The sequence below is a fragment of the Gavialis gangeticus genome, unplaced genomic scaffold (assembly GCF_001723915.1).
Source record: "Gavialis gangeticus isolate Ggan-Ray unplaced genomic scaffold, GavGan_comp1, whole genome shotgun sequence".
NCBI classification, from domain to species: domain Eukaryota; kingdom Metazoa; phylum Chordata; order Crocodylia; family Gavialidae; genus Gavialis; species Gavialis gangeticus.
Window position 1 is genome coordinate 56989214 of NW_017728994.1, and position 13610 is coordinate 57002823.

At 44.3% G+C, this 13610-nt stretch overlaps 1 protein-coding gene across 17 annotated transcripts in view; it reads right to left on the bottom strand.

Annotated features, from left to right (window-relative positions):
• The window catches only part of ABLIM1 (actin binding LIM protein 1), a 248040-nt gene that overhangs the window by 215111 nt on the left and 19319 nt on the right, over positions 1–13610 (bottom strand). For all 17 annotated transcript variants that reach the window (XM_019502864.1, XM_019502866.1, XM_019502874.1 and 14 more), the window contains exon 2: positions 11850–11984. In XM_019502864.1, the coding sequence (XP_019358409.1) occupies positions 11850–11984 (135 nt within the window). The remainder of the gene's footprint in view (positions 1–11849; positions 11985–13610) is intronic.

Sequence of the window (13610 nt, forward strand, 5' to 3'; positions counted from 1 at the left end):
ATGGCCAGCCCTATGAGGAGAGGCTGAGGGACCTGAATCTCTTCAGTCTCTGCAAGAGGAGACTGAGGGGGGATCTTGTGGCTGCCTACAACCTTATCAGGGGCCAGCAGCAGGGACTCGGGGAAAGTCTGTTCACCAGGGCCCCCCTTGGAGTCACCAGGAACAATGGCCACAAGCTGAGGGAGGAGAGGTTTAGGTTAGACATTAGGAAGAACTACTTCACGGTAAGGGTGGCCAGAGCCTGGAATAGGCTTCCCAGAGAGGTGGTGCTCTCACCTTCCCTGGAAATCTTCAAGAGGAGACTGGACAGGCACCTGGCTGGGGTCTTATGACCCCTGCCACCCCCAGTGCTCCTTCCTGCCCATGGCAGGGGGTTGGACTCGATGATCTGTCTAGGTCCCTTCCGACTCAGTGATTCTATGATTAAATACACAAGTTAAAATGAAGCACAAGTTGCTGTGTACGGACATTATATATTTAAGATGAATGGCAGAACTGAAAGGATCACATGAGGAAGATTGCTAAGTTTAACTATTTAAAGAGTGAATATGTTCAGAGACCAGTGTATTTTGCTCGATATACTGTAAACCTATCAGCCAAGTTGCTTCAGCTTCTGCACGGAAGTCTGTGGGATTTCATGAGAGCTAGAAAGACAATTTTGGATTCATTTGTAAAAATATGGAAGCTCGTTACACAGAAGCAGTGTGGTGCCTGCTACAAGAGTTTTCACAATATTCCAAACCTTTCATGTGATACCCTTGAACTATTAATAGCCCAACCTCTCCAGAATTCAATTTGCAATGTTTTGTTCCCTCACATTATTTGATAGAGACTGAGGATAGACCAAAGGTCAAAGAAGTAATGATTCAAAGCACATTCCACACTATTGCTGCAGCGTCTAGTTTTTCTGTATGCCTGGACTGCACTCTAGTTTCTCTCTGCTTCCACCTCCCAATTTCTCCACTCCGGTTTCTCTCCACTTTCTCCCCCACTTCTGCTTGAAGTCAGAGAAAAGCCCAAGGACCTAAACTCAGAGGTCTGTTGTTGTTTTTTTAAAACCAACCTCTTTGGATTGTAGCTGACGTGGCCTTCCACAAGTGCTCATGTAAACAAAAAGGAAGTGTGTGCCTGAAATCAAAATGTGCTATAAAAGGTATCTAATAAGTAGGTAGCAATGTACGGTCTTCGTAATAAGTTTGAAAGACATCTGACTCATGAGAGGGCAGTTAACATGGTTGTTCCATAATTATAGATACTGCCAGTGTTTATTTATAACAATGTTTCATCCTTACAGAGGAAAGCTAATAATTGTTCTTCCTTTAGAAATGACATTTTGGGTTTGGGAATGCTTCCAGAATTCTTAGCTTATAATTAGTAAGGGCATTATATGGTAATTGCCATTTAATAGCCGATATTTTTTATCACCCATCAACATTTCATCACTACAGTCAGAGTAAAGTATTTCCACGTATCATATCTTGCTGTTAGAGAGAATAGTACAATTTCATGCACTTACATCATGTGTTAGAGGCTGGAAAACTCTAGGTCATCACCCCTTCCTTTTTGACAAGATGAGAGAGAAAAGAGCTTCCTGAGTATGAGTTGGAAACTGATCGTATCTACGCATTTACACTTAGCATCAGAAATAGGCTGTCACTGTTTATAGATTTCTACTATTCTGCTATTTATAAATGTATGGGTAGAGCTCTTACTGCTTGTAAAAGTATAGTCTATTGTACTGATCGAGGAGGAACACAAGGGCTAGGGACAGAAGTTACACATAAACCAGTTTAAGTGATCAGAAACTGGTTTAAACCTGTAACAGAACAGAAGTTCAGTGCACATAAACCAGTTTCAAAATGGCTGAAGCTGGTTTAAGATAAACCTGGCTGAATGTAGCATCAGACTTAACTGATTTGGGTCAAATCGGTTTATGAAACTTCTGCCCCAGACCCCTTTCCTGGGTCAAGTTCAGACACAGTCCCCCTGCATCACAGCATGCTTTCCAACCCTGGGCTGGGCTGGGCTGTCTGCTCCAGAGAGCAGGGCTGGCCCCACACCTCTGTGCCCTAGCCCCAGCAGTGAGGGCTGGCTGACATGGGGGTGGGGCAAGCCTGGCTGAAGATGCAGCCCAGTCTGCAGGGGGGAGGGAACTGTCCCCTCCCCCACCCTGGCAAACCCTGGCTGGGTTCTGGGACCAGGGAGGGGGGTTAAACACCCCCTTCCCAGCTCTAACTTACTGCTGACTGCAACTGTGGACTACAAATCTCAGAGGCACCTGGAAGCAGAAAGAGGAAGTAATGAGCAACCCTGCAGAGTCCTGCTGTTGTGATTGTGGACTGCAAATCCCAGAGACCTCGGGGACAGCAGAAAGAGAGCTGTGTTCTAGCACCCCCTGGCTTCTGGCCTGAGCCACTGCAGGCATGTGGCTGCATTTCCTGAAGCAAAGGTAAATGTCTGTTCACTTCTGTTTCAATTTAAACTGTGCAGTTTAAACTAACCTGCAAGGACTGAATCGATTCAGCCTCAGGCTTTTTAACTGTCTTCACCTAGCCTTAGGATCATCTGGAAGGGACCTCACATCTAGCCCAGCCTCCTGCTCAAGGTAGGATGATTAAACCATGCCAGCCAAGTGCCTGTCCAACCTGCTTTTGAAAGCTTCCAGGCATGGAGACTCCACAACTTCCGTGGGTAGCCTGTTCCAATGCCTGGCCACTCTCATGGTCAGAAAGGACTTCCTAATCACCAGCCTACATTTCCCCTGCTGCAGTTTGAGATCGTTGCTTCTAGTCCTGTCACCTACAGCCACAGAGAAAAGCCCATCTCCATCCTCTCTGAAATTGCCCTTCAAGTATTTAAAGACTGTTATCAAAACCCCTTTCAGCTTTTCTTCTCCGACTAAACCCTAGTTCTTTCAGCCTTTCCTCACTTGCAGCATTACTTTGTAGCAACTGGCAGAGCTCACTGCATTGAAAAACACGCCTTCCAAAAAACATTTCCCACTGCCCCACAGATACAATTTTTAATATCTTTAATGTCAGGTATTTTTATATCCAATGGATTCATCTTCACAGTTTCTTCTCTTACCATTTGCAATGCAATTAAAGTGCAGTATAATCACCAGACAAGGGCAGAAAATCTGATCCCATTCCTCAGATAAGAGTCTAAGCCAAGATGCTGAAGTCTCTGCTCTACACATCATTATTTAGGGCCTGCTCCAGTGCATATTTACACACACAAGCAACTACACTTGGATGAACAGTCTCACTGAAATAAGTGCAGCTCTCAAGGGAAAGTAGTTACTGGTGCATGCAAGCTTGCAAGAACAGATCTCTCTACTCTATTTCTGTATAAACAAAAAAAACCCTACAAGTTCTTTCCTTTTACTGATTTTTTTATGATTAATTAATGATTAAAAAGCTGCCCTCTAAAATCTCTAATTCAGCATTCTTTTCTTCTGCTTTTCCCCCAAACACACTCCCCCTTCCCACCCCTGCAATGACTAACTGAGGAAAGCAAGGTCACGATAAAATCTAAGCTGTCAACATATTGATCTCAAGTGGAGTTTAATGAACGTTCAGACAAAAACAGGGTTTAATTAAATTTGCATTTGGAACACTAGACGGGGTAATTCCTTAGCAGAGCAAGCAGCTTTTTATCATGCGGCAGCCAAAGAGCGTGGCTTTAAAATAAGGATACTCAAGTGGTGCTGCCACAGACTTTCCACCTCCCTCCCGGCCGTCATTCTCTTGTTCACTGCAGCCAGCTGCTGAGTGACTGAGATGCTTTGCCTATCGTTATGCAGGCACCGTTCACCTCCTTGAGGATAAGCGAGACCATTCCTAGCTCTCGCGCTCCTTTATCAGCTTTCCACTTAAGCCAGAAATAGACCCGTGCAGCTGAGGGAGGAAAGAGCTGTAGAGGCATGGGTCTGAACCAGGGGAAAGAGTCGCTGACTGCATCACATCTGGGGCCTGAGAGATCACAGTGCTCGCTAGAGAGTCTGCTTGTTTTTGTCGCGAATGTTGAATGTTTGCTTCATGTAGAGAGATTCATAGCCCCATCCACAAAAACTAGGATCCTGGAAATTTCCTCCTCTACTGCGGGGGTAGAGCAGACAGTAAAGAAAGCGGTAAAGGCATGGGGGAATCCAGTGAAAGGAATGTGTTGTGACAACGCTCCCAAGAGAAACTGCACAGAAGCAGTGAACCTTAAGCATGACTCAGGGAAACTAAAACTTCGTGATTCTCCCTTGTCACATTCACCTGCACTGCTCACAGTGGAGTATATTCAATACCTGTCGAACGGGATTCTAGGTTATCTGCTTCTCCCTGTAACTCGTATCATCACTTGCATGCATGACAAGCTACCAAATGAGTACCAACACCCCTCTGACTGAATTGAGCTATACATTAATGCCAGAGTTTGGAATATACTCAACACTAAGGCCTAACGTAAAGTTACCAGGACAGATGGCAAATGGCTCAGACCAGGAATGTAATCCAGCCATACAGCAAATTAAACATGAAAACTTAGCATCAAGCCATCACTACCTGTAACACCAGAACTGGAATCACTTCTGGAAGGAGGTAAAGCCCTCCCACATCTCGACTTTGCTAGTAGGATCAACCTGCTGGAAAGTGCTCTTATATTTCTGAGGGGCAGGACAGCAGCTTGCATATCCATGTAAGCTGGAGTCTAAACCAGCATGCTAAATAGGACTAGACAACCAAATACCCATAACTGAGCAGCTCTGTTCCCATCATAAGGAGTGACTAACTGTACTTTGCAAATGAAGGGTGTCTAACATAAGCCACTCTAAAGACAAATTCCATGTCAAATTAAAAAACAACTTAATTAAGAGGAAAACCACCCTGAAGTTTCTTGAACAGCTGTCTCCCATTTATATGGACCATATGGTTATAGAACATATGGCGTGTGAGCAACTAGCTATCTGTCTTAATGAAAAGGTGTCCCCATTTAAACAGAGCTGACAATAAACCAGCTCAGTATCTCTGTGTGAAGTGAGCCGGGGATTTCAGTCCAGTTCGTGGAAGACAAGCTTCTATAACTCACACCCAAACCTCCACCTTAAATACGCTCTCATCCGTAGTCTAGCAGGAGGCCACAGATCGAGCGGGCAACGGCATGCGACACCCTCTCTCATACTTAGCAATGGGCCTTTCCAGGCCTCCCTCACCTGCAGATACAGGAACAGCCTTGTCTTTAGGGTCCTTAGTCTGATCCTTTCACAAGGACAAAAATCATGTAGATAAAACAATGGCAAAAATGCAGCCCCACATCTAATATAGATGCCTTACAGTGGTCCTTCATCCTGCCCCAGGTTACATTGGTTTAAGCAGTGCAGATCATATGACAGAAGATTAAACTGTCAACAGCTTATGAATATCTTCATAAACAACAGCCACCACGAGGCCAGTTATCAGCCAAGGTAAAAAAAAAAAAAAGGTCTGTATTATATTAAAACCAACCTCCCAGCAGAACACTTGGTGTGTGAAGTCAGCGTACCATCAACATAGGAAGACTCAATGGAAGTGGCAGTAAAATCTACTGAATTTGAGCAGAGGAGCAATTTATCCTACTCCTGCCTCTGCCCCTAACCCAATACATGGTTCACAGTAAATCATTTAGGGCCAAACCAAACTCTTTCCCCCAACGGTGAGCAGCTTCTCAGCAAAGGTGCACAACCTGGCCATCAACATACCCTGCTCCATTTTTCATCTATGAAGCCAACGCTGCACCTGGAGGGTCTCTCATCTTCTAAGCACAGTTTGTTTTGCAGGCTCCCACCATCAGCCAGGATAATAAAGATCCCTTTCTAGTTGACCATCTGCTTTGGGGGACCACAATGGGCCTGGATGGTTAAACACATCACAACTCACAAGTACACAAAACATATAAATTGCTTAATAACCCACATCCAACAACTCTCTCAACTATACAGTTTGTCCAAGAAAAGACATCACAAAAAATGTCCTTCCCTCTTGTACATGTTCTGGACTGTCACAGCTATAACACCACGCCAACCCTACTTGACTTCATAATGCCAGTGACCACCGAGAGCGCGACAACACTGAATTTCAGGCAATGCCATTCAGAGAAGAAGGGTATTTACCTCCACAAACAGATAATCCTTGGAACATTTCAGAAAACCAATTGCATTTCTGGTGCAAAGAAATCCTTCCAGCTCTCCACAAATGTCCCCTAGCTTTCCTCCTCCAGAAAGAGATTGCACTTTTGAAAGAGCTACCCAGATATCAGCTGACGAAATGCTGCAGTACAAAAAAGAAAATCCCCAGAAATTGCGCACTATTCATTATGACATACATCCTTCCCTGGAACCTATACAGAAGATCCTCAAACAACTGCACTCCATATTAGAAGTAGATCTAATTCCCAAAGGGATCTTCCCAGAACCACCCATCCTAGCCTTTACACTGGCATCAAATCTCACCAACCTCATCACCAGAAGCAAACTTGCCATGACCCTAAGCACACTAAATGGATCCAGACCATGTCAGGACAAGAAATGTAAAACCTGCCAACGCATCTCCCACAATAACTATGCCCCACAACAGAACCATCACCAGTGCTGCATCGTACACCTGCATCTCCAGAAATGTTATACATCTCATCCACTGCACTGAATGCCCTGATGGAAACGGCACAGAAGAAACCAAACAACAACTGCATATAGCAGAACGAACGCACACCGAAAATCTATCAAAGGCAAAAACACCCAATTACCTGTGGGTACACATTTTTCACAGGACAATCACTCTCAGTCCTAATCCTCAAAGGGAATTTACAACACACCTTTCATAGATGAGCCTACAAACTTCAAAAATCTCGTGGATACAAAAAACCATTGACTAAATATAGACCCTGGATTTATGGCATTTTATAACCTACCTGACATCTGATAACCCCAGATAACTGCTCTACATTTTACCAGCTACATTTTACCCCAGGTCAACAATCCCCTCTTTTGTTTTCCCACCCTACCACCTGCCTGAATCACATCCATTGACCTCCATCCCCTCTGATCTTCCCTGCCACACATCTGCATTTTCACAGACCTGCATTTTGCATATTGCCTTAAGCGCCTATTCCACCCTAGGGAGTACACAGTCACCAGCAGACTCTCCCTATGCCTGAAGAAGGGTGCTTGGGCCTGAAAGCTTGTAAAGAACAATTTTTCCAACTATTCAGTTGCTCTAATAAAAGATACCACATTTACCCAAAGAACCTTGTCTGCCCCAGCTTTCCTGTCACCTTCCTGAACAACAACTTAAATGGCAACATTTAATTGCAAGGAAGACATTTAAATGATGCAATTAAAAGGTGTCAACTTTCATCCTTAGAATTTATGTACAAGGCTGAGAATAACAATGGGAAGCCTTTATGTTTCTGTTCTGCCTTCAGATGTGCACAAAATAAGAGACGGCTCTTAACTAAAAGCTGTGTTTGGCTGAGAATGTTCCCAATAAGACTTCAAAAAGTGATTATTCTACTCTTTGACTTTGTGTGAGAGTTATTTTGGGGCCTGATTTTCTGGACTGTCCTTTCAACTTGTCTATGTGATTTTCAAAGTGCAAATCATTTCAGGGTAGAGGACGTATAGTGGTGCTGGGGTCCCAGACGGACCCCTACCGATGAACGAACTGTCCGTACATCTGTAACAGGTGCCATTGCCTTCAGTAGCCTCCTGCAAGGAGACTTTACACTGGACTTCACCAGGTCTTGGTTCAGGCATCAAATATTTTACAGCTACTTGTCTGTGACCACTCCTAAAAGCTTGTGAATTCAGAGATCCCTCACTCTCCTGAGATGTGGATGCAGTTCTGCATACAGGTTTTTGTTGTGTGAACATTGTACTGACGCATGTTGATCTGCTAGCTTCTAAGCAGATTTATTATTGCAAGTACCATGTGAATAGCAGGTACTTCAACACCCTTAGCCTCAAGCTGCACTATTAAAATGCTAACTAGTCAAATCTCTGCTGACATAGGGACCTACCAAATTTGCGATTTTGCAGATTTTGCAAACTTCAGCATTGCCTGTGAAAGCAAGCAATGCCCACAAAATCCACAGGGGGAAAAAAAGCAAACTTATGAAAAATAAAGTTCTTGCTCCCCAAAGGGAGCCAAAGGAGCCTGCTGGGGTGGGGAAAGAGGAAGTGGGGGCTCCCCTGCCAAGGGCTGCTGGCAAGATGACTGCCATCCTTGCCCCTTGCTGCTGATTGGCTGAGGGCTGCCTGTCATGGGGGCCCCACCCCTTTCCACCAATCAGCAGCAAGGGGTAAGGCAGTAGGACAGGCAGCTCTCGCAGCCAATCAGTGACAAGGAGTGGGGCCACCAGGACCCCTCAGCCAGAGGCATGTGGGGGCCTGCCATGCTCTACCTGCAAATTGGGGGGCAGCCCCCTCAAATTTGGTTGGCCCCTAGAAATCCTTGATCCTCCAATAGCAAGAGCTAGTGCCCAAACACAACCCAATTGTCTTTCACTGCAATGGGCCAATTTGGGTTTTAACCCCCTCCACAAGTGCAACTTGATCTGCTTCCCCTGCCCTATCTGCTGCTCTTCTTTTTGCTCCCTGCCCCATCTGCTGCCCTGATTCTGCTTCCTTCCCTGTCTGCCCTGCACTGCCTGCCCCCTCCCACATGTGCCACGCATTGGCCACCCCTACTTTTATACCTCACTGTTTTACACCACTGCAGCCACTTGGACAGAGTTACACCAGAGTAAAGCAGAATAACTCAGCATTGAACAAAACCCCTTTGTCTTCTGTGAACTTCGTATGCAGCTTATATGTCTGTTGAAAACAAATGTGCAGCTTCTGTTTCTCTGCACATCCTTGAGAGCCTTCGTTGTATTGCTGATAATACCGACACAAATGCAAAGGAGCAGATCCAACATACCAGGGCATGACCACATAGTTGGAAAATAATAGCGTGTTCCCCAGCCAGCCAAGAGTCACATTTTGGATACTAGGACCAAATCTAAACTGGAATTTAGATTTAAAAACATTATTTAGTAATTGTAAAAATGAAAACGTAATCCAAGTGTCTTGGTCCCACAGTTGAGAGTTTGGAGATAATATGTGTTCATGTTTTATTATTTCTCCATAAAAGGAAGGTTCTGAACAACAAAAAACGATCAAGTTGCATTTCTCTGGTTCCCTCTCTCCTCCTCCTATCACTGAATTAGAGGATCACACAGCAGAAGGAAAAAATAATCGGTTATCTATGGCCTATCAGCTGGCAGTGTAGTTTCAGTGCACAAAAGCCTTATGGCTCATTCTGTTTTCGAAAGCTTAGTTTTCATAAAATACTTACGTTTACAGTATTTATATGAGCCTCAGCGGCAAATAGTTAAAGTGCTTCAATACAGTTCCTGCAGTGTGAGTTCAAGCTTCACTTTGGGCTCATGCCAAAGACCACCCCAACTGACCTGGCTCTCGGTGATCATCATGCAGGGGTCAGAAGTGGCTGTATATAAAGCAGTGGTCACATGACCCCTTCCTCTTCCACTGGCTATGGATATTGGAGTGCCTTACCTACACCAAGCTTACGGACCAACTCACCTCAGACACCCCGGGACCAGCTGCATTTATGTACACAATTAGATTCATATAGTAAAAGTGACTTTGTATTAAATAGCTGCGCTGTACCAATACTTAGGAATCTCTTACAAAACTGAACTGCTGCATCACAGGGGCCAGTGCTGCACCAGCACCAGTAATAGGCTGGAACCAACATTTTCCCAGAAAAGTACCTAATTCTGGATAGCCAAGACCATTTTAGGCTCCTAAATAAAAGGGGTCTAATTTGCAGACAGCATGTCCCCAATATCCACTGCTGCCCATAAGACCCGTAGGTGGCTCAGTCTCTCAGAGGCTCAGGCCATTTACTGAGATACCTAAAGCAGGTCTTTTCAGTCTCTAACCTTAAATAATCTAAGTGAACATAATGCAGGTTAAATCACTTCGTCCTCAATAAACATGGGCCATTGGAAGCATAGGAGAAAAAATCAGCTGGACATTCTTCATAACAGGATAGACACAGAAGTACACAACCTCCATACAGGTCGTCAGCAGCTGTGTTTCTCCTATCTTTGTATCACCACCAGGGCAGCCTGCAGGGCAAACACCACCTCTCCCCTATCCACTGTAAATCTTCTGCCAGTGCAGCCAGAACGCTTACACATTTCCCTAACAGAAACAGAGCAAGAGAGACAGCAAAGTGTTCAGGTGCAAGTCAATGCCATAAGACTTTGGGACCAAACGTAGTGAATACCGGGTGTACATGGGAAATCTCGTTTCAGCAGAAGCTGTACCTTTTCTCCTAGATACACCACTTCTCCTACTCATTCTACATAGGGGGTTACCACCTCAGTCCATCAAATGCCCTCATAGCCACAAAGGTAAAAACTTCATAATGAACCGCAATGATATCTTGCACTTACAGAGTGCCTTTCATCTGATGATCCTAACATTCTTTCCAGTCATTAATTAAAGCTTCTCAAGAGGCTTTCACAGTCATGAAACAGGCACCGAGAAGTTACTTGACTTTCTCAAGGACACATAGAGAGTCGGTGCTATATGCATGAACAGCTCAGAATGCCTGACTCACAGGTCCCAGCTCTGACAGCTAGACAATGCCTCCTCTTTTCAACAAGCAACTGCTGGGACAACAGCATTAAGAAGTCTCTTTTAAGTATCCAGGGTCATATATAGCACAGACTGGGCTCCTTTTCAATAATAAGTTATGCTGGATTTACTTTGTAGTGACAGAGCTTTCCAAATGAAGATCCCTTTCAAACATTCTTCTCTAGGATATGAAGCCAGTTCCATTTTAGTAACAACTCACAACACACCTACATCCTTCAGCTGCCAAGAGTCTCGTGTAAAACCCAGGTGAGTGAGTGATACCACATTTCCCGCCCCCCCCAAACTCGCGTCTAGTTTTCCCTCTCAGTGTGTGCGTGTGTGTGTGATGTCACTGCTTTTTAACCTCAGCAACTGGATAAAATTTGGGGTCCCACAGTTCTTCGATGCCATCCTGCTTGTTTGAAAATCACATGCAAAAAGTTACATATCCTCGTATCCCTCAAACAAAAAGAGAGGGTTGCTAGTGCACTGTTCCAAAGAAATGTTCCAAAGAAATGTCCCTCACTCAGCCAGCGCTGTACACTAGTCCCTGATAACTTTTGTACCTTTTGTCATCTTGGTTTTTAACCAAGGATTGATATCAAGCTAACTGATGAAGGTCTTAATATAAGCAAGCTTGGATCACGGCACAGGTGACTGACCATATAGGAGAAATGGGGACAATGATTACATGCAGAGCACTGTACAAAGTATATAAAATTGAAAAAAAAATCTCAGTAATTTAAGTGTGACTTGTAACAATGGTCTGAAATATTCAGAGCAAATGCAATTATTTTGAGTTGATTATATTTTTTTAATGGTGATCGGTATAACAAAAAACAACAAGTAGCTGGCTGTTAGTTTCATCCATTTTAAATAAAAACTCTGCATACATAAATGTTTGCTTGGAGAATTTGTTCCTTTTCGTGCCACTCAGCTGGGTGCATTTCTGCTTGTGACTCAGCCAGCTCACCATTCATCTCCTTCACCTTTCCCGCCCACAAGGTCTAGGACTGTATTTTAAGCAATACAGATGTCTCTTGATAGGCAACAGCTGCGGGTTGTTGGCTTCAAAGACAATATCCAAGATTAACCCTTCACCATTTATTCAGATGAACTGGTCTGAAACATTTGCACGCAATGATCCATTTACTACAAGTAGATGTGAATACTTTACCTTTGCAGGTGAAACACTTGATGTGAAAGTGTCTGGCCTGGACACGAAGCACTTCACCTTTACACGGCTCCCCACATTTATGGCAGTGGATAACTGGCTTCTCAGCAGGGTGGTGAGGCTCTTGAGGATGTGCCACTGTAAGAACAAAATATAACACTTTAAGAAAAAGCAATACTGGGCTTTCTCCTCGCTGTAGAGCTCTCAGCTAACAGTGAGCGGGATAGCATTTCTCCACCACTCACATTTTTGGCTCACCAGCAAGTTACAGAATTTTTTAAAAAGTCTCTTACAAGTCTTCAATAAATTCCTGTTTTAAGTCATGCACGGTATTTTCTTCTGTATGACATGGGAGGGAATATGGACGGAGAAACAAAATTCCCTTAGTGAATCCACTCACCCACTCTGCAGCTGGTTTTATTAGTATTGCCTGCCGTTCCAAAGGACATAGATAGGTGTGCATAAGGTGTTAAACAGGAAGCAAGCGGGGAGGCAAAAACTGCGCCAGCAGCACCTCAGAGAGGAATTCAGCCCCAACAAAATGAACAGAAACAGTATTACCGCACTCAAATGTTTTGGGAAGTCAGATGAAACAAGCCACTTGGTACATCAAGTACTGAGTCAGGATCATGTCCAACGTGAATGTTAGGGTGGGGGGAAAATGCATAAAAGTGCAAGCAGAAAACTAGCATATCTGAAGTTCGAGCAAAAGAGGCCATGTTGCTTGTTCTTAGTACAGACGTCTTCAGAAGGATGCAGCCCTTTGGTGTTCAGACATAGGTAAAGCCTGGGATGACAACACCGGATAAAACCATCCTCAGTTCAAAGGGCCATAGGAAAATGGGTCTGGAAGGGACTTTGAGAGGTCAGCTAATTGAACCCACTGCTCAAGACTGAGCCATCTCCAGCTAAACCACCTTAGAGAAGTGTTTATTTAACCTACTCTCAAAATGTCTAGTGACAGAGATTTCACAGGCTCTGGTAATCTGGTCCAGTACTCAACCACCCCAGAGTCAGAAAGTTTTCCCTAATATCTACTTTGCTTTCAAACTGGCACAGCAGACACAAGAGAACTAGCATCACACAAGCAACATCTAACCCCTTCAGTGAGATTTCTTAGCTCAGACTAGCTTGGCCAGGGGAAGAAAGCTTGAATTCTTCAGCCCAAGACTGAAGCTATGAGTAGGCATTGAGTGGAAGGAGAGGGAGAGGCACATGTCAACTTTATCTTCATTTTACTGCACTAATAAAACTGTTACTGTGCCATTTTCTTTCTGACCAGCAGTATTTAACATTTACGTTAGAGCTGCCCTGAATCAGGCAAAGTGCCCCAGCAAAGCAGCCCAGACAGAAATGCATGGGGTGTAAGCACTGGATGTGGCCCAGTGCATGTCATCTGATTTAGTCAGTGTTTTCCCAAACAAGTGAGCATCTCCCCAAGTCATTTTTCCCTTTTCTTCACAGAGTTGCCTTCTTTTCTGTACATTTCTCAAAACACGGATAGTGCTTGTCAACGTGTTAATACCTTCTGTCCACATTTGCACTTTCTTTGCCTCCCTGCATTGCATAAAGGACAGAGGCAGCTACCCATGTTAGACTGAAGTCAGGCGGAAGTTAGGGCAGGATAGCCAACACCTTCAGAGAGGCATGAGCTTTCCTAGGCTACAGGCTACTTTGTCACGCCGTTCACTGCATCTAGTAAAGTAGGCTGTAGCCTAGGAAAGCTCATACCTTTTTGAATGAGTTACTTTATAAGGTGCCACC